This window comes from Poecilia formosa, unplaced genomic scaffold (genome assembly GCF_000485575.1).
Source record: "Poecilia formosa unplaced genomic scaffold, Poecilia_formosa-5.1.2 Scaffold310, whole genome shotgun sequence".
Classification (NCBI taxonomy): Eukaryota; Metazoa; Chordata; class Actinopteri; order Cyprinodontiformes; family Poeciliidae; genus Poecilia; species Poecilia formosa.
The window spans coordinates 229,078-256,299 of record NW_006800249.1 but is presented as its reverse complement, the minus strand read 5'-3'; the positions used below and the strand labels follow the sequence as shown (position 1 = coordinate 256,299).

The 27,222-nt window shown below is 38.1% G+C and overlaps 2 protein-coding genes across 2 annotated transcripts in view; both read right to left on the bottom strand.

Annotated features, from left to right (window-relative positions):
• LOC103152430 (neural-cadherin) overlaps nt 1–2,643 on the bottom strand; it is a 194,735-nt gene extending 192,092 nt beyond the window's left edge. Inside the window, exon 1 of the mRNA XM_007572893.2 lies at nt 101–2,643. Within this exon, the coding sequence (XP_007572955.1) occupies nt 101–1,058 (958 nt within the window). The 5' untranslated portion in view covers nt 1,059–2,643. The remainder of the gene's footprint in view (nt 1–100) is intronic.
• A 22,090-nt stretch (nt 2,644–24,733) lies between these two features.
• Nucleotides 24,734–27,222, bottom strand: part of LOC103152447 (E3 ubiquitin/ISG15 ligase TRIM25-like) — a 3,738-nt gene continuing 1,249 nt past the window's right edge. The window contains exon 2 of the mRNA XM_007572911.2: nt 24,734–24,864. Within this exon, the coding sequence (XP_007572973.1) occupies nt 24,734–24,864 (131 nt within the window). The remainder of the gene's footprint in view (nt 24,865–27,222) is intronic.

Genomic DNA, 27,222 nt, shown 5'->3' with positions numbered 1-27,222 from the left:
AAACCAACTGACCCAGAAACCAAAACAGCAGCTTGTATCGAATCCTGTAAAGCTACTTTTGCGTCTTTACGCAGGGACGAATGAAGCGTCTGCGTCTTACCTCGCAGATTCTGGATCTTCACCATCACCTCCGCTGGCTCCTGCAGACTGCGCGCAAGGTACAAGCGCCCCGAGTCCCTTTCGATCTGTACGGGCGAGTCGGCCTCGGATATCACCTCGAACCACCGCTGGTCGAACCTCTGGTCCGGCACAGTGAACACCAGATCACCCACTCTGATGTGGTCCGGAACGGTCACTGTGTAGCTCAGATCCTCGGACAGCGCACGGGGTCTGCGCCGCGCTCTGCCGGAGCCGCGAACGTCGACGCGAAGGAACACCGGGTCACCGATCAGCGCCACGTCCCCGCCGTCCTTCACGTACAGCCGCAGGGTGAGCTGCTTGACCCCCAACAGCGACCCTACGAGCCTCACCTGGCCGGTTTGTGGCACCACGTGAAGCAAACTGGACTGTGGTGATGCGTAAAAAGTTGTGCGTCCATTTCTCTCCGCGTCGCCGTCTTTTGCGTCAAAGCGAGCCAAGACGGTTCCAAGCGGCGACAGCTCGTCCGCTTCCACCGTTTTATTCCCGCTGATGAACTGGGGGATGTTGTCATTCCTGTCGGACACTTCAACCTGGACGACCGCCGGTCTCGTCTGGCACATGGGCGGGAGTTCCACCGTCAACTCGTACATCGCTATAAACTCTCGGTCCAAAGGTTTGGTGGACACCAGAATCAAACGGTCCCGACGCTCAGAGTCGTAAACGATCCTGAAATCAGAGGGATAATTCCCGTACAAGCTGCCGTCAAGATTAGCACCGGAGCAGACTCCGGCTTCTAGCAGGATTGAGACCCCATCAACGGGCGATCCAGCCGGGGAGTTCTCAGCGATGTGGCCAAAGTAGTGCGCTGGATGCCTGCGCTGCGCGGAGAGACTCACCGGCGGAGCGTAAACCAGCAGCAGGAGCAGGAGCAGGTGGAAGGTGTTCAGGAGAACCGCTTCTCTTGCACCTTTGGTCATGTTTCCATTAAAACAGTTTTACTTACAAAAGACAGCAAAGTGTCCACGGGAGCCACGAAAACGGGCACCTCTCTCACATAGATCCACCTTAAAACAGCGCGAAATAGGAATTATCTTTCTAGATGAAATACAAGTATTTTTCAGCTACGTTTGTTAAATTATTTCCTTTAAAAGCTCAAAAAAGACCTCGATCCTCTGTCATGAAGGATAAGAAACCTCCATCTAGAGCGCAGGACGGAATCCGACAGTCCTCTCTGGATAAATCACCCAACAAGGACTTTTACGCATGGATCAGACTGGTCCCATTTCCCAACGTTTCTTGGGGACATGAAAGACGCATGAATAGAAAGAACAGTGACGAAAAATATAACCTGGAGTATAATTTCTCTCTGCTCAGTTTAAAATAGAAAGTTCCAGCATATAGATGCGGATGATGCGCCAAAGTGTTCCACACTCTCCGGGTTGACTCCTCCGGAGGATGGAACAGACTAACGGACACAGATGCATCAGGCTGGCTCCATGTGGCACCATCGCACCGCCCACTGGCCCCTCGGAGGAGAGAGACCAATCAGGACGCCGGACTGACATGAGTGACACAGTGCGAGGCCCGCCCTCTGGAAGAACGGGTCTACAGATGGTGAGGAAAGGAGACAAAACCTTTTCTATATGTGGGTTAACTGCTTAAAAGGGTTTTTTTTTAAATTAGCCCTGATCAGATGTGATCATCTCTATCTTTCATTCAACACCCAAAATCAGATGCAGATCAAGCTCTATGGTAAAGATGACAAAGTGATTTTTGTATATAGCAAAAAAAGCTGCTTAGCTCTTAAAATGACATTTTACTGCATTTATAGCCTAAATTTAAAATCATTCCCACAGTTATTAGACATATAATTAAGGACTGAAGCATTAATTTAATAGTAATTCCCATATGAAAAAAAAAATCTATTACTTAGGCAAAACCAGTCTAAGGTATCGATGAAGCCTTAGCAGTAACTCTGTGCACCAAGTGGCTATTATGAAAGAACATAGTTGTTTTATTCTGGGCATAAACTAACATTTTCTTTTCCCAAATGAGATTCTGTATTTAGCAAAGCTGTGAGTCTATAGAGATACTTTGTTTGAGATACTTAACTCTCAGAGTAAATACTTTAAAACATATTTTGCTACAATCTGATCTTCTATCCTTTTGGATTTTGTCTATAGCAGTTTTGCACATCTATGCGCTTAATTTTTTGTTGGATGGGGAGCATCTTTGAACATTCTTTTTCGACTCAACATACTTATCTGAATTCAGGTCTAAACTTTAAGCAGTTCTTTAGGTTTTTTGTCTCCGTCATTGTGTGCTCATCCAGGAGGAGTGAAGGTTGCAAGTCGATGAATGACTTGTCATTACCATCTACAATAACTCTGAGTTGTAACAACATTTAATTTCCCTTTAGGATCAATAAAGTGTTTTTGAATTGAATTGAGTCGATGCAATCTGATTGGTTTCCTTAGACAGAAACTTTTTAAATGACTTTGAATAATAAAATGAGCTGTTCAATAATCAGGATCAAATGTAATGTTTGTGTGATTTTACTGAAATCATTTTTTGTAAAGTGCCTCAAGGTAACATTTGTTGTGAACATTATGAATTGAAATAAACTGAGTTTAAATGATTGGAGCGGCAAAGAGTTAATAAATATTTACACACCACGTTTTTCAGATTAGAATATGTAAAACAGTTTTGAAATCCCTGGATCAATTTTCCTCCAACTAATAGTTATGTACTGTTTATTGACATTAATTTTTTTTGTTTGTTTTAACGTGCGATGATGTAAACAACACGACGGGGCAGGAATTCATTTGCAGGGCCCTGCATTTATTAAATATTCAATGTTTCAGCCCAGTATTCAGCCCAGTGGTGGCATCTCAGTAAAACAGCTGTAGAGGTGCAGTTTACAGCAGTGCTGTCCTTCCATGATCCACAGCCACTTTGATGGAGAATGATGTCTGTCAGCTGAACACAACTGCATTGGCAGTTTTACTTGCCAGCTGCAGCATAATAGCAGAGAAACACCAGCAACTGATTGTTCTCAAATTTTGCATAAAACATGTATCTGAATAAGTGTCAGAGTCAAAACGATTTTAAAAAACAGCACAACAGAGTCTGTAAAACAAATTACTATACAGGTTTGACCTCTATCGCTGTCACAAAATGCAAAAGGGAGACCGATATAAGCCGTGTGACATCACCCACTAGCTTGTGGACTGCTGTTTTGAAGTCTTGAGTTTGTCCTTTGGCTGCTGCCATCTTGGATTTCCAGACGCAAGACTGACATGTAAGCGGAGCATTGGGTAGCTGCCACAGCACTTCTCTGTCATACAAAGTGACAGCTATAGAGACCAAAACATTTGTTTTGTACCAGGCCATAAGCCTGTTTACTTTAGAATGAAAGGTGGATATTTTGAAACAGCAGAGATATAACAGAAAAAAACAAAGAAACAGCAACGTATGGCACTTTAAAGTACATTTCTGCGGGATTATCTTCATAATAAACTCCTAATCCTTTATAAATACTTCACACTTTTCTGTTTCTGTAATTAATTTAAGAATTGTTTTTCATTTTCTGAAATGAGGGCAGGTTTTAGAAATGTTGGGAGGGAAGCAAATCAAAAATGAAGGTGAAGAGGAAATTCTTCTTCACAGAAAATTCCACAATAAGAAAATGCATATAACAGGAGTCAATAGCCCATCAATAATATGGCTAAACTGTGTATTTTTTACCACACAGAATAGAAGTCATGCAAGAAGATCAAACCTATTAACATCTGGAGATCTGCGGCTGGGCTGGGGTTAAAGTTTTCACTCTGATACCATTCTGTGTGAGGCTCTCTTATTCAGAAACATCACAAAACATCTGCCAAAATTCAAAAAATATTATGCTTGCTTCACATTTTCTGTTGGACAACATTAAAATATGAGGTAATGTCCAGCTGTTGCATATATCCAGGTCTCAATTTATGCAAAGATAAAGAATTTTTGTTATTTTAATGTCTTTCCTTTGTTTTCCTGTACATATCTTTTACACCCCACCTTAGAACAATTTAGAGTTTCCCACAAATCCAACACGCATTTTTTATCAAGCTATGAGAGGAAACTGGAATTCATGGAGAAAATTTGAACCTTGTTGTTACAAGACAACACTGTTGACAACAACTATCCCACCACACAACCAGAGTAATTCTCTTTTTAGCAAACAATTGAGGAAGATATAAAGAGGTAACACAGATACGAATAAAAAGCGATTAAAAGATGAAAGTGCAATAAAAGTGTCGACTAAGCTTTTAGATTTTTTAAGACTAACAGAACTAATACTTAGCATTCAGTTCTCTCTTTGCTGAATGCAGTAATAACAGTGGGAAGCTGCAGTGTAATTTGTCCTCTGGAAGCTGTTTAACAAAAGGACAATTTGTTGAGATCACCCTGTTTTTCTTTCTCAGCGCTTCGAGGATTAAAAGCGATATAAGATTTCATTCTTCAAAAAATGTCATCTCTGTGTGCTTTTATAATTTGGGGAATCCCTCTGAAGTTTTCTAAAATAAGAAATTGTCTTCCTGGGTTTTTGTTTTTGTTCATTACTGCATAGAAGTGGAGTGAAAACTGTCTGAAGCCTTTGATCAGAGACTGGAGGAGGAGAAGAAATGGTTGAAATGAAGGAATGGAAAAAGGCGCAACAGAATGAAAGTAATCACTTTAATACTGGAGCAGAAAACAGCACTTTGCTCCCGTCAATCAGGAAACAAAGGTTGCTGTGAATTTGTTCTGGAAGGAACTTCGAGTTTCTCTCTGCTTAAAACCTGTTTCCTGCCTGTTTTCCAATAGTAAACATATATATGAAACAAAAAAAATGTGATTCATCAATAATCAAGCTTTGAATAAAACATTTACAAATACAGCTTGCTTTACATTTGCTCTAAATTCATTTTAGAGTTCTATCCATCCTCTGTCTTCCAGATATCGATGACCAGATTCCTGGGGGAAAAGTCCAGCAGGAAACTCCACACATCTCTGTCTGTCCAGCTCATTCAGGGGTCCCCAAGGTGTTCTCAAGCCTGAAGAGTATTTCGTCCCGCTAGCAGGTTCTAGGTCTGCTCCAGGGAAAATGAAGCATCCTGATCAGATCCCTAAATCTCCAAACTGAGTCCATTTCATGTAGAGAAGCAGCAGTTCTGCTCTAAAATATCCTGGATGATGGAGCACCTTGCCTTGGGCTGCATTATGTGTTTTCCAACCACAAAGAGTCATTTTACAGCACAATCAGGTGTTACCTTCAGTTGTTTTCAGGTGTTTACTAACTGCTGCTGGCTAGTCTGAAGGGGCTGACTGGGGAAGTCGTTTTATGCGGCAGAAGCTCTGAAACTTGGAAACTGTAGCTCCGAGGAGGAGCTGTGCCTTGAAGGAGGGGCTAGGTCCACCCAGGCGTTTTGTAGAGCTGAATAGTTGCCATGGAGATTAAAGGATTTCTTAAACATAAAATAATGATGATAACACTCCAAATATGTTTGTGGTGAGGGAAATACATTACAACATTATGTAAAGCTCGAAAAAGTCAATTTTACAGAATGCTGCCCCTTTCAGTTCTCATTTCAGCTGCTTTTTTCTGGATTTTTCTTCATTTAGTCAGTTAATAGATCACTTTGCTTTTTTAGCTCAGCTCATTTTTTACCACAACATTCCAGAAGAGTTGCTGCAGGTCCTGATTGGCTCTCCATCTCCTGCTCCATTCCACCATCACTGAAGAATCAAACTTAGACAGCTCAACTTCTCCCTAAACAGAGATTTACTGAGATGGAACAATTCAACTTTGACCTCAGACTTAGAAGAAGTGGCAGGATGTAAGGAAGTACAAATACTTCGTTACTGTACTTGAGTACATTTTTAATGTTTCTGTACTTAAACAGATTTTTGCATGGGTACCTTTGACTTTTACTCCACTGCATTTTACATTAAATATGTTAATGTTATACTTTTATGTTTACTGCAGTTCATTTTTGTAGCTTATTTGTCCGTATGCATAAGTACAGTGTTTTAGTACTTTCTCCACCACTACTTAGAGGTTCTGACTTTCGCTGAGAGATCCTGTCCAGGAAGACAACAGAGAGGATTTGTGGTGGTTCTAGTCAGAGTCCAGCCTGAACAAGGCTCATGTGGATCAGACAACCTGACTTACATGGCTGTCAAAGCAAATCTCCAAAGGTACTCCAATTTTCCACAGACAGGAGGAAAGCCACATGGCTTTTCCTAAATCTGAGGTTTGAGTAATTTTTTTCCATAGTTGGGATACAGTCTCCATCTTTTTTTCCCTATAATTTTAGCAAATAATAAAATGTTGAAGTTTAACTGGCAAAAAAGACAAAGAAGATGACAGGAAGTGGTACGATGATGATGGCGCAGCATGTTTTCTAATGACATCACATGAAAAACGTATTCATGTATGATTTTAATTGTGTTTCTTCTGGAGGCATCGCAATTAAGAAATTGTGTTTGTTCTATAAAGTTTTGTGCACGTTTGTAATGGAAATGCAGCTAATGAAGGATATGATTCTACAAAGGGACAAAATCAAGACAAAAAGAAGACAGATGGAGGAAATACTCCTCCCAAAGCTACTGATTATGTTTAAATGATGAGAGATGATTGGCAGCAAAATGAGAAGCCCACTGCTGAATGCATTTGTCTTCATGAATCAATGCTGGATTATTTTTCAATCAGTGTTCTTTTCAACTTGAACTAAAGCAGATCTTTCTGTTTTTAAAGACAGCTTTCATGGGTCAAACTTTGTCAATGAGGTCAGGAGAATCAACATTTTTTCCTTCTGTGGTTTAGCTTCGGGTTTCTGCAGCTCATGAAGCTGTGATCCACTGCTGCAGGGCTGTGCCTCTTCTTGTTGATTTGTCTAAGTACCCTCACTTACACCCAGGCGACATGTTGGCTGCAGCCTCCAATCAATTGGTCATGCTTTTCCAAGCCTTCCATCAGAAAACCTTCAAAGCAGACTAAACTGGGAAAAAAGCCTCCACCACCTCACTACACAGGCTCAGAGAAGAGAGAGAAAATGTCCTCACAGAGTATGCTGCTGCATTAGGCAGTCTGTGTACTTAAAATGCATCTAATATCATTTTGCACTTCAAAAAAAAGATTCATACTTTAAATTCAAGGGTTCTGCATATTTTGTATAGTGTAGTAAAAAATATATTTGCCCCATACATATTTCTTGTATTCTTTTTGTCATTTTTTAATAGTTCAGATCATAAAATTATAAAACTCAGTTCTCAATGAAAAAAGGTAAACTTTTAAATAAGAATTTACTTCAATTAATCCCATAGTTTTGGTTAAATTTAACAAGGCATGATTACTGCCAGACCCAAAGACTAACAAGCTAATAGTGTTTCCACTGACCTTAAGATTGAGAAAATCAGAAATATGAAAATAAATTATCCTAATGGAAACATGTCAATTTAAAAAACTCAAAATTTACAAAAACATTTTCGCGCTAGGATGAGGTGTGCATCGACTGTTTAGAAAGTAGTGTATTTCGCAAAACTGCAATGGAAAATCTTTTACGGATCACAAATCCTGTGATCAACAACCGAATGTTACTAATGATGGAAAAGACGAAGACGACAAGAAACGGTAGAAAGATAAATTCTTGCGTGACTTTAATTGCATTTTGTAATCAATGAAAACACCAAAAACTGTTATTTAAAAAGTCACAAATGGAGCAAATCAACCAGGCTACAAAACGTAATTTCACCAGAATTTGAGGCATTACTGTAATAAACAGGAAGTAGAGGTTCCAAACTATCATGGAGCATACATCCCAGAAAAACAGAAAGAGGCCTGAACTTTGAAATTACTCAGATGTTTGGGCCTCTGGTAAGGCACAGACCCACAAGTTGAACTGAATCTGCAAATATTTTCCCTGTTAGCACAAGAGCTTGTTCTCAGAAAAGCCAAACCACCTCATGAGAGTGTACAACTTTTTTTGAGAAGTTGAGGAAGTTATTTTGAATTTTGTAGATTCTCAACTTTTTTTTTTTTTTTTAAGGTTTTATTGGATCTAGTGGTCTTGATTTGATCGTTAACTGGGTAACGAGAGAAGGGGAAGAGATGCGGCAAAGGTTGCCAGGCCGGGAATCAAACCTGCGACAGCCGTGTCAAGGACTCAGGCCTCCATATGTGGGTTGTGCTTAACCACTGTGCCACCACAGCACTCAACTTTTTCTGATACGATACTTTGAAGTGTGCACAAATATACATTTTGTTTAAAAAATCTATGCAGTCTGTGAAGCAGCCGGCTGCTTCACTTTGCTGTTGCTTATACTTATAGGAACATATAAAGCCGATATATTGTTTTAAATGTCTCCTTTCAGGCTAAGCTCTTCTCTTGTAAAAATAATGAAAAAAATGTTTTTTTGATTTATTTATATTTTGTGCTCCTGAGTTTTTTGGTTTTTTGGTTCTAAAATATGATGAAATTCACCATCTTAAAAATGTAACAATTTTAAATGAATTATAGAAGAGATTGTATTTTCTTTTGGAGAATTTTTCGGTTTCAGACGTTCTAAGAAAGGACACAGTCGTCATTTGTATTTAGTCCACAGCAGAATGTGGCTCTATTACCCTCAATGATGATGTATGTTTTTACCCAGAGGCGTCTTTGCTAAATATACCCGTTGTACTACACACACCTTGACAACCTGCTATCACACTGGGCTCATTTTATTATACCGCATGATGGGATTTCACCACATGCAAACGAGTTTAATTAAGCTGAAACTTATTAGTCAGTGGTGTGTGATTGAATGGATATGTAAATGTGCAGCAGCGCGGATGAAATCAGATCACATGTATAATAGGATGGAAGATAAAGAGGTGTAATAGCACAATGGTGAGCTTGCAGCATGTCATTAACCGCTAAATAGATACTGCCATGTAAATATGATTACTTTGGGGGTCGGCGTGATAAGGGAGATTAGATCCTGTAAGATAATTCTCCCAGCATGTTGGTGTTAGAAAAATAAATCACTTTTCTCAACACGTTTCATCTCAACCTGCACAAAGACAAAGACCACGTCCTGAACAGACTCTCTGTCTGGTGGGAGAGATTGCAGAAAGTGAGCGATGTCTGATGAAAGAGTGCAGTGAGTGGTTTTGACGGGAAATCTGACACCGCCAGCTCCATCACACCACTTCAGCGTTGGCCTGGGCTGCTGTGATTTGACCTCAGACATCTGTCAAACAGAAGACAGAAGCAGAGGAGGAGGAGGAGCTGGGGTGGAGAGGTTAATGGTTTCAATTTACAAATTGTGAAAACTCTGAATTGTTTATGTGATAAAGGATTTGAACACCAACATCAGATTAACACACTGTACCCCTCAAACATCTCACTTCTTCTCACCTTACAACAGATTTTAACGTATTTTGCTATACCTTTATGAGGTAGATCAAAAATATATATATTTATACAGTGTGAATAAAAATGTTTTACCCTTTATTGCTTTTACAAATGAGTGACAAAATTTTGCTTTTTTGACAAAAGACATGACAAAAAGATCCTTCAATGTTAAAGTGAAAATTGATTTCTACAAAACAATTTCAATTATATAAAAATATAAAACATAAGATAAGTGACTGCATAATGTTCAGGTCAGTATTTAGTAATGTGCCTTTGGCTGCAAATTGCAGTAGGAAAAGGTGCAGAAGCAACTTGAATAATTGTTCAGGAGTTTAGAAAAGAGTCATAAGGTTTGGACTGCAGCTTGACATGTGTCCACCACATGGACTACAACTGTATTAGTTCAACCCCGAACCATTAACAATATCAGAAATGTGTTAAAAGAAAAAGGAATGAACAGATTTTAAGACAGTCAGGCATTCATAAAGACCAAGAGAAATGCATTACATGATGTTTGTTTCTTTATAAGCAGGATCATTTTTTCCTTTCTCATCCTGCCGATAAGCACAAATGCTCTGCCTCACATCAATGCAAATTCCAATGCATTAATAAAACAAACAGTGTGTTTTCATTGATGCTGCATCTGAACAGAAAACAACAAAACACAAGGTCTGACAGCTCTGATTACAATGAGAGCCTTTACAGGCCAAAGCACAATGAGAGCCTGCAAGGAGAAAATATCTGATGCTCCCGACTCCTTCTTTCATGACATGACAAAAACATCCCAGACATGGAAGAGTTGACATTATATTTGACCTTTGATTTGAATTTGTTTCTACATTGTTAATGAGAAAATTAAGGCTTGTTTAGAGTCGCTTGTAGGCTAAATACTCTTATGCTAAAAAACGCGTTCACTCAGCTGAAAAAGTGTGCATTACTCACATTAACACACATTAACACTGGGACATCACATCTTTTTCTCCGGCTGCTCTCCACCAGCTGAACCTCATGCATGGCCCAGAGCTAAAGCGGGTAATTGGGACCCTAATGACCCCCACCATCTATGTTCATTTGTGGATTTCCCACGGCAACTAGAGACCAAAATGAACTTTAGAGCAAAAATGATGAGTTGAACTAGCAATTAAACAGCTGAATGAAAACACATTTTAAACAGTAATTTGACTTTTGGTGAAAAGGAAAAGCTCTATTTGTTTTTTTACAGTCATAGCAGTATAATAACACCACTGTTTTTTGTTTTTAATATTATAAAACACACAATTAGATACTTGTTGATAAAAAAGGAGAAAATTACATTTTTAGATTAATCTCAGAAATTTTCCAGAAACAAACTAGGAAATTTCTCAGTTTGAAATTTTAACAATGTGCTAGAAATATCTCACAACTTTTAAGATTAATCTCAAAAATTTTACAGAAAAAATCTTTGGAAATTTTCAGATTTTCAATTTTACTTTTGAAACTCAAAAATTTAAAAAGAATTTCTAGAAAACTTCAAAAGTTTTGCAATTTTACAAGCAAATCTTCTCCCAACTTTTCAACTTCTGGAAGTCATAAAGTTCCTTGATATTTTTTCTAAAAAAAATGTTGAAATTTCAAACAGATTAATCTCAAAATGAGTTTTTCAGTGGAATTTTATAGTACGCCATAAATTTATAACAAGCCGTTGTAATTCATTCAATCACAGGTACAAATAGGTACATAAAACATCCAAAAAGAAAAACAAGTTTACTGAATAACTTGCAGTCTCACCAAACTTGGAAAAGCGAGACGTCTACACTGAGGTAAGTCTTGGTGAAGTCTGAATGAATCATCATCCTCAGACACTCAGAGTCAGGACAGATGGTTTAAATTGAGCCGAGCGGGGAGGAAGAAGGTGAGTGACAGTTATCCACCGCCCTCCATCTGTCCAAAATGTCACGCAGCAATCTGAGAACCATCAACCTGACCAACAAGTGGGGAACACATGCGAGTCTGCGTGTGTGTCCCTGTGTGTGCGCAATGAATAACAAGCTCCGAGTGACATTTTAAAATGAGAGGTAGTTCCCTTTAAGTGAACGGCTGAATCTCACTGTGACATGTGAGTGACGAGTTTCTGACAGACACAAACTATGTGATTATTGCGCACACACACATGCGCACATACACACACACACACACACACACACACACGCACACCTATGACCAGCAGCAGTTATAATTATGCCTGAGGAAAGAATAAAAAATGGTGAAAGCTGTGTGGTAAAATGCTTGATAGCTGTTCAACTTTTCAGAGTTGGAAATTTTCCAAACACACACTCTCTCCCTCCCTCACTCACTCACGCACACACACACACACACACACACACACACACACAGGGTTTTGAAACTATTTCTTTCCACTCTGTCTCCAATAACGGTGGTTTTGAAAGAGCTGTCAGTCAAACAGTGCTCTCCTACAGATAGACTCAAAAGAAAAAAGTGAAATGTTCATTTTCTATAAAAAAAAAAGACTTCCATTTTGTTTAGATGGACTGAGTGAAAGCCTAAAGGTCAAACATGTTTTCTGTTTCTTTTTTAAATGCTGACATAATCAAACCCAGACAGCTCCTTTCAAAATGATGTAATGTGTGTACACTAAGACAATTATTAGAGGGGTTGCAATAAATCCAGCCCACATGATGTGAAAAGCATATTGATGGAAAGACGATGAACTGTTCACTAATAAAGGTTTCATAAACACTAAGCTGTAAGTCAGGTCTCAAGGTCCTTCTTACATCAAATGTATGCTGTCTGATCTTCCCCTTTAGGACTTAACTGCTGTAGGTCATGAACACAAATCATTTATCCTTCACCTCATTTAACTGAATCTCTTAACTAAAGAACTATAACAGGACACATAAACCTTGGTTCGCTACATGATTCAGTTTGAAGTCACAATTTGCTATTTTCTCCATGTATCCTGTCTGTACTTTTGGTACAACATATGGAGAAACTTTTTGTATAAATTTGCCACAACAGTTTTGCCGTACGAAAAGGAATATCTCAAGATGTTATCCTAGCATCTTGGATAACATGATGCTAGGATCATCATGTTATCCAATTTAATTAAATGTTAGCCAATTTAATGTTGGCTGTTAAATTAAAACAGCCAACATTGTCCATATTGTAATGCGTCTGTGTTATTGCATAATGTTATGGTACTTTGATGCTGCTTTGTCTCAAAGAAACATTGACCACATCGTTCTGGCGTTAATGATTTAATATCTGTAAATGTTGCCAACTTTCGCTGTGAAGAATCAGGTTTTAGTCAGAAGATCTAGACACTAACTTGTCATAATCCTGATCACAGAGCAGGATTTCCTGACCTCTGACTTAAATCTTAGTGAAACTGTTTTAAAAACTTCTCCTCTGATAAACAGTGAAGCAAACAGAAATCCAGCTCTACAGTCTGACTCTTCATTTCACTATTTTTACTATATATTCTATATTAAGATTTTCTTCTCCAAGAGACAGTTCTCCTGTCCCCAGTCATCCCTCTATCCGCTGTAGGGCATCCTGAAGCTGTCAACACAATACCAGGATGAAATATCAGGCTTTCAGAAATCTCAAACCAAACAGTCAGAATTTTTAGGACACTGTCAGAAACAGGCTAAGTTTTACATTTATTTTACAACTGCTCCATTGTTATCCACAGAAACTATGAGAACAAGAGAAAATATATAGTCGACTGTAGAATATCAGCAGACTGTATGGAGTCACAACAACTAAATTTTATATTTAGCTTTAATCCTATTATTTTCACTTTTTATTGTTTTTAGTTTTTAGTATTTTTATTGTCATCAATAATGTAATCAAGGACATGTATGAGTTTATTTATTTATTCTCCTTATTATACAATGCATTTTCTCTGTTTTTCTTTCATTCTCATTTATGAATCACATAAACAAAACCACACTCTCTATGAATACCTAAAGAACCGCTCTGGACTTTGTTTATTTGATTTGTTTATTAGATAGTAAAGAAATATATATATTTTCCTTTTAATTTCAACTCATGTTTCATGTTCACAAATTGCATCTTCATGCCAAGAGCTGTATTCCTTTTCTCTGCAGTGATCTCCAAGACTCCAGAACCACGAGTCAGTATCCTCATCTTTCATTTTTGAGAAACCGTTTCTCACTCGTTATGCTGGTAACTGTGATTTTCATTCTGGTGGGAATCTACAGACTCTACAACAGCAAACACATACAACTCCAACCCATCTGCACATTTGGGTTGGTCCAATTTACCACAAGACTGTTGATTTTTCACGTCGATCAGTCTCATATGCAAATGTCTGTTTTTTATGATGACACAAGTCACTTTGCTTTAGATGTTTATTTATTTTGAGAAAGAATAATTCTGCTGACTTTCTGCCATTATTTCTTTCTGTTTATGAAGACAGGACAAAACCAAGACTGAAAGGAACACAAAAAAAGTGGGTCACTAATACAAATGACAATGATACAAGTAAATACGTCAGTGAAAGAACAACATAATCAAATTCAGAAAGAAGGAGTCTGTTAATTTCAAAATTTGTTACAAATATTTTAGCTAAAGTTACACCTGAATTTAATGACTAATTGCTTATAAAGTAAAAGCTAACACTGTGGTTAAACTGTCTTTCTCTGTTATAAAAATTATTACTTTAGCCAAGTAATGTGCTATATTTCTAAAAATATTTGTCTTTCTAGCCGTAAGTCCAGTTTTCCTTCACACTCAGCACCATGTGAAGCCAACAGGAAGCTTAATGGCCGTGGCCTCTCGATCCTGCCGGCTGCTGAAACTGACGGTCTGACGGCCCTTGATGAATGACATTCTCCGCCTCAACAGAATAAAACCAACGGCAAGCAGCAGGAGGTGATTCAGCTTCTAAACATCGGCTCCTGCTCCTCGAAAGGCCCGCAGCGGTAATGAGGCTGCCGCTCGGTTCAGCGGAGGGCCACAGGGGCCGAGGCCGAATGATAAGGGCCAAATATGACAACGTGATGGAGCGCAAGCAGCAGAGCTGGTCTGGGAATGAGGGAAGCAGCACCGCCAGAAATAAATCTGTTTCTTCCAGGTTTTCTCTTTGTCATTGATTCGTTCTTACAAAGGAAGGTGCTGTGGCTCATTTTTGTGTATTCAATAACAGCTGACTTGATTCAACAAGTTCACATCAATCAGGCAGTAAACTTATGAAACTAATTTCATTTGTTTCATTACTCAAGTGCTGTGTCAAAGATGTGACACTAACCTAAACTGTTTTTCATGTCACACAATGCAGAAACTCCATCTGGATCAATGAAGTCACTCACCTCAGCATGCAAAATGCTTGGAGCAGCTTCCGCTGATGTCACTTAGTCCACCTACAAATGGTCTACAGCCCTCTCATACTTCAGGTAATCAGTCTGGAAAACAAAATAAAACAAGAAAGTGACGCCAAAGCAGCAGCAACTTCCCTTCTTTGTGAGGCAGCAGAACAGTGAATTGTAACCGTTTAACAAAAATACTAACACATTAAAACAAACAAAAATGCATTTCTGTCTGTTTATATCTGTATCAGGTATAGATTGGAAGTCACACAAAAGCTGGACACGACATTACATATCCACTGCATTCTTACTGAACTCTAAATAAAAACAACTAACTTATTTGCACACTTCTAATCATTTCATCAAAAAAGCCATACATTTTTTTCCCCATGCTTATTGGGAAGTTAACAGAAAAAAAAATGCATCTGATCACATTTAAAATCCGACCAAAGTCTGGATTCCTCAGAATATTTTCAGTCTACTGTAAACACCGTCTAACTGCTGCATGTGAACATTTCTGTTTGTCCTGAAGACCTGATGGGTGATTACATCAACCACAGTCACCCCTCTATCGTGACATGAACTATTTCCATCCTTGACAGCTGCGGAGCTGTAAAACATCTCTATCGTTGACATGTAGTGTCATTGGTCTGAGCAATAACTTTTTACTATCTGTCCTTGATCAGTTCAGACCTTTGAAGAAGCCAAAGGATCCACAACCCAAATACTCCCAAAAACGTCTGAATACAAGCAGTACTGTCTTTCTGGTTTGGATTTCCCTAAATCCGTCAATGTTATTAATCACTTGATTGTAAAAGAAAGCTTCAAGGGCTTTTTTATGGAGCAAAGGAAATTAATTTTCCATCTTAATTTCCATTTCCTGGGTTGCCATATTTTATTCTTCACTGAAACAAAAAAGATAAATAATACACGTCCAAACAACAGAACTGTAACAGAATTAAAACACAAAATTGACCAAAACCCACTAAAATGTAAGGGAAATGGTAAGTTTTACAAGACCTTAGCCTTCCACGGCAGTATTGTCTCAATTTAAGTACAAATATGTTTTATATCTGTACACCTGCTGCCTCTGAGCCAGAAAATACACCATTAGATTATTGACTGCTTACCTCTCATTTTAGTTTCCTGAAGTTATGTGAATGTTTTTGTTTGCCTTTCCGTCTTCCCTGCAGTGGGATAAACATTGTGTCTCCATTCGTGTCCAAACAAAACAACCGGAAGAATCAAAATGCTTTGGGGGAAAATATTCGGAAAATTGTTGACGATTTTGAAACACTGCCATCTTATGGCCACGTCTTGCAGCTACATGGAACAACGTTAAAAACATTACACACAGGTAAAGTTTTCAGTAACAGTGTTACTATAAAATCTCAAGTGATAAATAAACATGTTACTTTCTTTAGCATCTTAAACGTACATTTATCTGTCAAAAGTTGGAAAAAAAAACGTATCAACTTATCATCGGCTACATAAACTAGTAGATGGGTGTTTTGAAAATGATCTTATAAGTATAACCCATGGAATTCTGACAAATTAGAGGGCTAGACAAGAAAACCAGATGGCTTTATGTGAAAAGTGTCTAATCTGGTGAAACTGAACCAGAAACATGTTGGTTAATGATGGTAGTTTGTAAAACAGTTTTTTTAGGTTGGTTTTTTATAGCCTTTCTCCTCTGAATTAATGAAAACATTTAAATGCAGCATTTCGCATTTGCTAGAGCAATTTTTTTCTAAACTTGGTTTCCAATCTAAAACTATAAGGTAAAAAGAAGATAAATCTGAGGGGCATAAATTCTCCATCCAGTCTGTGTGATTTTCCATTGCAGAGTGATAAACTGGATAAAACATATTGTAAAAGACAGTATTTATTGCATCTTTTCCCTCATTTTTACATACTGAATGAATAAACTTTGAGTGAATAAAACCAGTAAGTCCAAAGGCACCTGGAAGGAAACAATGTGTCTGTGACACTCTATTTTTTTATTTATTTATTTATTTATTTATTTATTTTTTTGCCATGGGTTCCTTCAACCTGCACCTTCTTGATTTCTCCTTTTTATCCTTAACACAAACACTCATATACAGGTCTGGTTAGACTTACCCTCACTGTCTGGATAAAAATGAGAGCTTTCTCTGTCATAAACTTGTCTGTGCAGCACTTTGTGAAATTGCAGCAGCCAACCAGTGGAGAAAAACCTCTCATCTGACAGACAGTGCATGGAAAACTGTGGATATTATCACTGGGGCTTTTGGTGGGATATAAAATGGAGATTCAAACACTTTCTAGAGTCAGGGATCATTAAACTCTCAACAGGTTAAATGGCTGAGTGAAACAGAAAAACTGAAATTGTCACTTCACTCCTTCTCCTCTCTTATTATGTTTCCACTCTGTCAGAGAACAGCGCTGTTGCAGTAGACTTTTATTACCCTGTGTGATAAGACTGATGGCCGTTATGTTCACATAAACCTCAGGGTTCACGTTGAAAGCTCAGACAATCAAACTCAGGCGCTTTTCAGTCAATAACTTCCAACAAACCGGAGAAGGATTAATGTTCCTGTTTTATGGCAGCTCTGTTTGGAGTGTTTAGTTTCGCCATTATAGGGGGATGGGTGGGAGTGAAAGGGCTGAATCTGAAAGCACCTTGCACGCTGGCAGACTATAAAAGTGATTACACAACTTAGTTTTTGAGTTTAGTGGAAATTGGTTGTTCTGAGTTTAATAAAAAAGTATGTTTTATGTCCTCAATCCAGGACTATTAAGAGTATGGGCATCTATCCCTCACAATAAAGGGATTAAACTCTGAGCTGTTGGCTTCACTCTTCACTAACCATCACTTTTATATATGGATGCCTCCTGACAAAGCAGAGAGATTTATGGCATAAACTTACATTGCATTAATAAATGCATGTGTGTACGTGAAGCAGTCTTTAGAGCTCTTAATGTGATTGAAAGAATGTTGGGACTCAGTGATTTAAAAGGGATTTATTGCTCTCATCAGTTTTTTGTTTCTTAGATGTTAGTCTGTGCTTCATTCCCCTGAGTCGATACCTTGTTGAACCACCTCTTGATGCAATTAAAGCTGCAAGTATTTTGCATTACATCTCTAGAAGCTCAAGTAAGACAATTTTGATGGAGCACAAGATGCCAGCAGTGCATAAAGGACCAAAGCCAGGGTCAATGTATGATCTTGAGATTTCAAACAGACTGTTATTGTTTCCAATACAACAGGGAAAATGGCTGAAATGATCTATGTTTGAAGGTATGTGGGTTCAGATAGGAACAGAGTGAGGAGCTCCATCATTTTGTGAGAGCTCAGAGTAGAGATGCTGCTTATCCCCATTGAAAGGTGCCAGTTGAGATGGTTAAAGTATCTGATCAGAATCCCTCCTTTTGCCTTCCTTTGGAGGATTTCCAGAAACATCCCACTGGGAGGAGACCCAGAACTCGCTGCAGTTCTGCTTGATTCTCATCTCCCTTCAGTTTTCCATCTAGGATTCCTCCCATTGACCTAGATTTGTCCAGTAGAATTTTAACTGAACCAATGAGCAGCCAGGAGGAGAAGATGTGAATGTTCACATCAAATTTCTACACTGTTTAAGAATTGTTTTTTTACAGATAGTGATGGGTAGTAACGCGTTACTGTAATCCAATCGCTTTTTTCAAGTAACGAATAAAGGATTACGATTCCAGAGAAAGTAATTAGATTACTGTTACTTCCCCACAAACAGTTACTACACTACAAAACTGTGATTTTATATTTAAAACATAGACAGAGTCCTCCAAGAAGCAATTCTTTATTAATAGCTGAGGGTCCAGATCCTCTAATTGAAGTAAGGTTTAGAACAAGCAGTTGGTTTTTACCAGACTATCTGCCACCTGCCTTACTAACCAAGCTATTCTTATTCATTTGTTTTTCTGTTTTTGCATATATGTACACAATGGTTAATGTTACATGCATGTTTTTGGAGTTCAGGTGAAGCCAGAGGAGGATAAACCTTTTTATCGTGGAGTAAAAGTGCTACCCAATGCATCGCTATCCAGTCAGGTTCTCAATTCACTAAAATAAATGTTGTTTTAATTCTGTCAAACTCTTGGAAATGAGAAAATCTTGGAGAAAACTGGAAACATTAACTAAATCCCCTGTAAATACCACATGTAGAGGCTTAAAAAACTCGTCAATACATTTTCTAATAGGAAAGTCGAAAAGAGCCTTAATGGGCTTGTGAGTAAAAATGTGTGTGTGTGTTTTTCCCTCAGTTAAAACTGTTAAGGCTGTTTAATCCCTGTGCCACTTTTCCCAATGGTCAGATGGCTTTAAAATAAAAACTCAATCTAGTTTATTGTCCTCTCACACACACATACACACATATTGATACACTTGGAGCTTGTCAGTCTGTTTCCTGCCACCCTGTAGTGTGTGTTTAAGTGAATCACCAACATGTGTGAGAGCTTTGCGACTGACAGGCTGTTAATCCTTCACCCCCTCCTCCCTCCTGAACCTTCATCCTCATGTCTCTTCCCTCCCGCTCCTCTTCCTCGATCACTCCTCTCAGTCTATTGGAGATTTCTGCTTTCTCTTTTTACGCTCTCATTCTTTGTCATTCCTGTGGGTTTTTTAGATCGTTGTCCTGAATATTGTTCTTTGACTTTTATCTGTATCTTGTACAATTCTTGTCTTCCTCCTGCTTTCCTCTTCCTTTTTTCTCATTAGCTGTTTTTCTCTTTTCCACGACAAAGTATTAGGGCCATAAGTAAAAAGAAAATTACGAGAATAAAGCAATAATATTTTGAGAATAAAGTTGTAATATTAAGACTTTCTTCTTTTACTTTAATTTTCTATTTTCTTAGTGTCATACTTTTCTTCTCATCTTAATCTTTTCACTTTTATTTACATTTACATATATCTTAATTTTCAGTTTTCTCTGTTTTTTCTCCTTTTCTTCTCCATTGTCTTTCACTTGAAGTCCAGGAAGGAAACCCAGACATCCCTCTGCTCTGCAACTCTCTCCTAATTCATGTAGGACAAAAGTGGCCAACTCCAGTCCTCCAAAGCCAGACTCCTGTATGTTTTAGGGTTTTCCTGGTCCACTACATCTGAAACCAGCAATGGTTCATGAACATACTGCTACAGAACCTGATCACATGCTGAGATGGCAATTCAGCCACCAGTGTTGCAGCAGGACACATCTAAAAAAATCTAGTTCAGAGATGCAAGATTTAGCAAAAAATACAAATCAGATCTCCTTGAAATCCACAATTGTTTTCTAATGCAAACATTTCTAATTTGTGCTTCAAGATTCCAACTTGAATTCAGGTAAATGTACGATTTCCACTTTTATCACATTTGTTTGGAAGGTTCACCACTGAAGTGTAGATTTTCTTTTTCAGATGAAATCACCAGCTTCTGGAAGGTCGTTTATGCAAATTTAATGGTACAAGTGTTTTCTTCTTCGATGGATGCCATTTACTGGGCTTCTGGGATGTTTATAAGATTCATAAATCATTTAGTTGTTGCAAGTAAAATCAGATGAAAAACAACAACTTCAAAGAGCTTTTTTTAAGCTGCTGTTATCCGGCTGCAACAAAATGTATTTCTCGTTACTTAAGTATAATTTTGGCTTATAGGTTTAAGGATTTCCCTTCCATCTTTTTTTAATAATCACTCACATGTATGTGGAGAATTAAAGATTCACACTACTTTGCAAATGATTTTGTCTGTCCTTTCATCCTTTATTTGGGATCTTGTCTAAGATTAGACCGGCTGCACTCCCTCACCACTGTTGCATTAATCACATTAAAAACGACCCTCTCTGGTTTTGTTTCTGTAATGTGCATGAGTTAAAATTTGCCCTATTGTTCCCAGGCAGTCAGGTGGAAGAGCAGAAACATTTCATCCACATTAAGAAGACGCTGTGGGTGTCTGAGGGTGATGGAGCCACGAAGTCCACCGGCCCGGCTGACATGATGCGAGAGACAAGCAGGACACCAGCTCTGGGCCTCGTTACTCAAGCTCCATTAAGCTTCACGCTTAAATTATACCCTAATACCTGTTGTCACGGTGATGCACTGGGCTGAAAACATTTATGCAGGCCACGGGGGCTGAAAACTGCCCCCGTGTGCAACACCGATGCCACCAAGGACACACACTCACACACACAAGCAGCCAATGCTCATCAGCATTACTCCCTGCAGGTCACACACAAAATCAGGCCTCTCCAAACACACAAACAGCATAAATACATATTCATTAGTGCAATATCAGAAGTGCCTTTCAGCCATGGAGTCCTTCTCATTAATCTGCTGGAAGTTTTACATGGTGTCTTCACATCTGAAGGAGCTTTTTCTGCTACCCTTGACAAGGAAGCAAGAACAGATGAGAACAAATTATTATTTGTAAATAACGTCAAACAATGTTGAAAAATCTATATCAGCATGTAGAGTGTTGTCAAAAGTTGTGGATTTCTTCTGTTTTTGCTTTTATTCCCACATGTTTCAGATCCCAAATACAAAGATCATAACGTAAATACAAAATGTGGTTTTCAAATGATGATTTCACTTAACAAGGTAAAAACAAAATACGTCCCAAACTAACCTGGCGCTGTATGAAAGAGTAATAGATTAAATTACTAATCACAGTTAAATCATGACTTAAGTGTAACAAACCTGTACTATGAAGAAAGCTTTTAAACCGAACCTTTCTGACAACATGAAGTAGGGTACAAGAACTAGAAAACACATCATGCCCAGATCTTGTAATGGCTACCAGCACAGGAAGAAGTGCATGTTAGGACTTTATTAAGAAATATGCACTTTGGTGGGAGTTCAGGACTGGCAGAAGGCAGCTAATGATGTTGCTGCCTTTCTATGGAGATTTGCTCATTTCTCATCTCCCTTCGTTGCTCCATCTGGAATTTCAACCTTTGAGTTCAGTTTCTCCTGAAATTGAAGCCAAGCAGGATACCGTTTCAGGAATCCAGTGTAATTGGTAGTGTAAAACAATTACACTGCCAATTACCACAAACACTTCAAAATCACAATTTAAAATGTTTTGTCTTATAACATGTGTTCGATGATCAGAAATATTTAGTGAGACAAGAAAGTAAAAGCTATGAAGTTAAGGTAGAGCACACAATAAAAGAAGAAAACATTTACATTTGGTAATTTTTCTAAATATGCATATAAACATTTAAAATCTGATCAAAATGTGTCCACTTAGGTGAAAGAGTGACCAACTTGTAAAGTCCTTGATACTACCGTGGTAAACTTTTACAGCTTTCAGTTTCATTCAGTTTCAGTTTAGTTACACAGTCCTGATTCACAACAAATTCATGATAATCGATTGCATGAAGTCATTAAGTTTGCAGAAATTCCACATAATGAAAACTCATAGCAGCCACCTAGATTTTGCTCATTATCAACATAATTGTTTCCCTTCTGTTTCCACAGGTAAAACAGGTGAGTTGACTCAGAGGAGGAAGGACAGAAGATGTTGAATTTCTCTAATATAAGTCATCTATTTGCACAAAGGCAGGCTTAAGTATATAACTACTGGTGCAGAAATCTGCCTTTTACTTCCCGGCAGGCTGACGAAGTGGTTGCAGTCAGGTGTGAACATGGCAGCCTTCACTGCCATGCCCACTAAGGAACCGTGCTGCTCAGAAAACAAAGAAGCACACCCAGCACAGACACACTCCAGGTTTATGAACCCCTGGAAATTAAACATGCTTTCTATGTACCAAATAAACCAATTTTTGTCAAAAAGCATAAAATACTGTTTCAGGAAACACATTTGAAATGGTTTTTAATTTGGAGTGGTAGTGAATAACAACACAATGAAAAAAGGCTGAGAAGATACCTGAAAATGTAGCTGTATTAAATGTATAACATCTTGCCATACTTTAACTACAATGAGCCAGGGCTCTGGGAGAAACTGCCTTCTCTAATTATTCTGATTCATCTTTGTAGAAATGATTTATTGCTTTCACTACAGGAAGAATAATAGCGAGTGTAACCTCCTGCTTTCCAGTCAGCTTCACGTTCCTCCTGTAATTTATTACCAACTTTATTTACCCAGATAGGCACATAATCAACACCCAGAGCAACAACAACAAGCAAAAAACAAAACAAAAAGTATAATCAAAAACAATCACGGCTAATTTGTTAAACATGTTTTGAAGGAAACATGATTGCAGCCGGATTAAATGTTCAATCAGCATAATCAGGAAATGTTGATTTTCATATTTGTGAAGTAATTAAAATGCAAAATTACACAAAAACAAAGATAATAGATTGAGTGCATTTATGATGCAAATTGGGTTTTGTATTTTGTTTTTCTAACTTTAATGAAGTTAGCCTGTGAAAAGTTTGACTCAGTATTAGTTCTGCATGTCTGCCATTATTTTTCCTCATGAGAACCATTTTGGATCTTAAATGTTTAATGTGTAGAGATTTTTAAATAGTCAACACTTCTGTTTTCTTGTCAAACTTAAATTTAAGGTAGAAGTGGCATAGAAGCCTCCTTTCTAGAGAACATATTCATGTATGTGTGTGCAGGTGTGTGTGCAGGTGTGTGTGCACCGGCTCTTACTCCCAGTCTGTCTGTTTTATCAGAAGTCAGCCTTTCATCTCTGCAGCAGGCCTGAACGTTGCAGACAGACTGGGTGACTCTGACACCCAGGGGTCCCTGAACACATCAGTACCAGTCCTCCATACTTCAGTCCCAGAACCGTCTGAAACCTCTGGATACGGCCATAACTGTCATATTACTGCAACACACACACACACACACACACACACACGCTGAGATTCATGTTAATTTATTTAAGAAGTCACTGCAAATGTCACATCAAATGTGATCAGTTTCATTCATGGAAGTTTCAAAAACGGAGATTTGATTTTTGTATATTTTTATATTTTTCGAATTTAAAAAAAACAGTGATGTCATTTTCCATCACTTTTCAGTTAAAAAACTATTACATTGAAATCAACAGACAAAACCATGCTCACTAGTCACACTGGTTAAATGTTTTCACATGAAATCAAACATCAAATCAGCCAATCACAGCAGGGACTAAATGTATAGATTGGATGGATGCTGTGCAAAAATGATCCTTAAGTACATACACAAACTGTTAGTTTGTCACTTAACTTTATTTAGAAACATAAGTTTAGTTTAGTTTTTTAAATGTAGATTTTGTGCCATAAATGAAAACATTTTTAATTGACAAAACACTCTTGCAAAAGGCATTTACATAAAGTCTCCTAAGCTATTCACAGTGATGCTCTTTAGAACATGCATAAGGAAAATCATAAAATAAAATAAGCCTCCTTTAAGAAAGCTCCAGGTAGAAAACTGTGGATTTAACAAATTCCTTGCATAGCTGAATATTTGATAAGGCCTTCAGCCTTCTCCTGTGGTGACTGGAATGTACATTTATTTATAGAGGCTGGATTTGTGCCAGTTTTCACCTTGTAAAGTTGCTTCTTGACTAAAATCTTCAAAACAATTTAGGGAAACTTTTGAAACTACAACAAAAGCTGCAAACAAAGTAAATCATTTCTGTTTTATTATTTTCAGTATTCTTTTAAATATAGGTACTCATAACCTGCAGGGGATGAGAGAAGTGGTCTGGAACAAACTGTTACTTACTTGAGCATACAAAATGTTGGTTACATGTTCAGTGACAAAAACACTCTCGGTTGCAAAATGAGATATAATGATAATAAAGGGTCGTAAACTGCTTGTTTATCAATACATTTCCATAACTTTTTGACAATTCTTATTATCAGAGTCATTTGGCTCAAAGTTAAGTGAACGTTCCTCTGTAGAGTAAATGTGGAAGCACTTTGCAGGCGAACCGTTTGGGGCCCCAGTCCTGTGGTTCAGCACATGAAGCCACCTGACTGCTCCGTGGTCGGCACGCCATCAGGCTGACAGGGGGAAGCGGAAGCCACCATAAACTGGGTCGCAGAGGGTAGAACCGCCTCAGGGCAGCTTGGCTGACACCCCACATCTAAATCAGCACATTAGGCACCAGTGCACGACAAAGAATTACAGGGGGAAAAGTGCAAGTAAGGAGAAACTGCATGTATTATGCGTCTTAATATTCAGTGTTTGGAGAGTGGATGAGATCGGGGGAGCTGAGCCATTTGGCTTCCTGTCAAACTACGGTCACATGAAGGGTACCAAACCACCGAGGTTCAGACAAAAGAAGATCACCACTCTGTTCAGCAGGAAAAGTTCAACTAGATGCCCAAATGCACTTCAGTAAATTAGAACCTCAGTAAACGGTTCATTTATTCTGTAATTCAGTTTGAAAAATGTAAGTGATTTTTGACAAAGACACATTACACAAAGACTGTCTGTGTAGTGTGAAAACACTGTTTCAACACATGAAAGTTACAAATTATGTTTTTATCTTTTAACAGTTTTGCATAAATGAGCATGTTTGCAGCATTTTCTTGTCCTTTCTGTAACTTTCTTCAGGAAATTACATTTTACATCTATGTCATGTCGCAATTGTTTGCTTCTTCAGCACTACAGGTTCCCCTTGTTTTAAATATGATTTTGTTTTTAGACAGTTTTTTTTTGTCTCTTCAGACATATATGACATGTTTTTGATGATTAAAATCTTTAAGACTATCACATATAGGCACTCTGAGTTTTTTTTTTTGGTATAAGTTTCCTTTGTGTTTGAAAAGTGCCACATAGCTCAGTCAGGATTTGAGCAGGTTGCCATTTTGAACTGAATGACTGTCCATCCATCCGTCTGTTTGTCCGTCTGTCTATCCATCCATCATCTTGTTTTTGGTCTTAGCATGTTTGACACTTGGAACATTTAAATCACCACTAGATGGCAGTGAAGTAATGAGTAGAAAGTAATTCAGCCATTGATTTAGTTGTGTTGGACCAGAGATATGTAAAGGATTTAAATGAAAATTTGACTGGGTGTGACAAAGAGAGCTTTAATGTGATCATCAGGACACAGGAGAGTGCAGGAGTAAATGAAAGGGCCACAACAGCGGCAAAATGAGCTGACTCAGCAGATGGCAGATCACCATGGCAACCAAGACTGGCTGAGTCTTTCGTTAGACTTTTGGTTATTATGTGGGATGATGTTTTGTGGTTGTTGAGCAAAGATATTTATATTTTGTGGTGCCTTTCTGTTGTAATGGAACTTACTTATGCCCATGCAAAAAAGGTTCAGATAAATCTTTAGTTGAATATTTGATTATATTGGCAGGTTAACTAAAACCTTTATTCATGTAATCTCTATGCAGCAGTGGAAGCAGAGTGTTGTTAATAAAAGAAGGTGAAACCAAACATCTGACCTTCTTCAGTATCATGAGACACTCTGAAGAAAACTGAATTTTAATGACAAATTGTAATAATGAAGAGAAGATTTTCCATATTTCTCTGTAGTCAAGTTGTTTTATTGAAGAAGGTAAAATACACAGAACAGATTTTTTTTATCTGAATATGAAGAATTAAGAAAACAGCATCAGTTTTGAGTTGATGTTAGTATCAGTTATTTTCTTTGGATCAAAATAAAGAAAACAGAATCAAGTTCAGTTCACTTCAAACTCAACTGATTTAAACAAGAACAAAAACATTCAAATACAGCAAAACAAATATTAAAGTAAAACTATTAGAGCCCTGAGAATGTTAGATTTCCATGAAGAGAAATATTTCTGTCTCATGAGATTAAAAGAAAAAAAATCAGTAGTGATTTATTTAATAGATCCTTTAACACAAATAACAACATTTAAACCAGAAAAATAAAGATCAGAACAGCAGAGCAGAGACTTCAGAGCAATGAACCCTGGTCAACAATCAGAGAGAAAATCTATTTGGGTTTACAGATCTCTGCAGAGTCTCCAATGTAACAAACCCAAACTCCAGCCAGTAGCGGCTGAGTGAATGTGGTCTGGACTCTGTGGAGGAGAGTCATGGTTCCAGAGACGCTGTAGAAGGACAGAATACCTTCTGTGTGATTCAGGTACACTCCGACTCTGGAGGAAGCAGGACCTGAGATGGAGGTCCAGATGTTGTTGTGACCAAATCTAAAACTGCTTTGGGAACAATCTAATGCCCAAGATTTATCATTATGTCCAAATCTACATTCATTCCCACTTCCTACTCTGCTGATGTTCTTGTATGCGACTGCTATATAAACCTGTGTCCCGCTCCACTCCACCTCCCAGTAACAACGTCCAGTCAGACTCTCTCTACTCAGAACCTGCCAATAATAAGTGAATCTGTCTGGGTGACTAGAATAAGACTGATCCTGATTCATTCCTGTCATCTTCCTGTTTCCCTTTGATAGTAACAGCGGTGTGTTTGCTGTGTTTGGATCCAGTGAAATTTCACA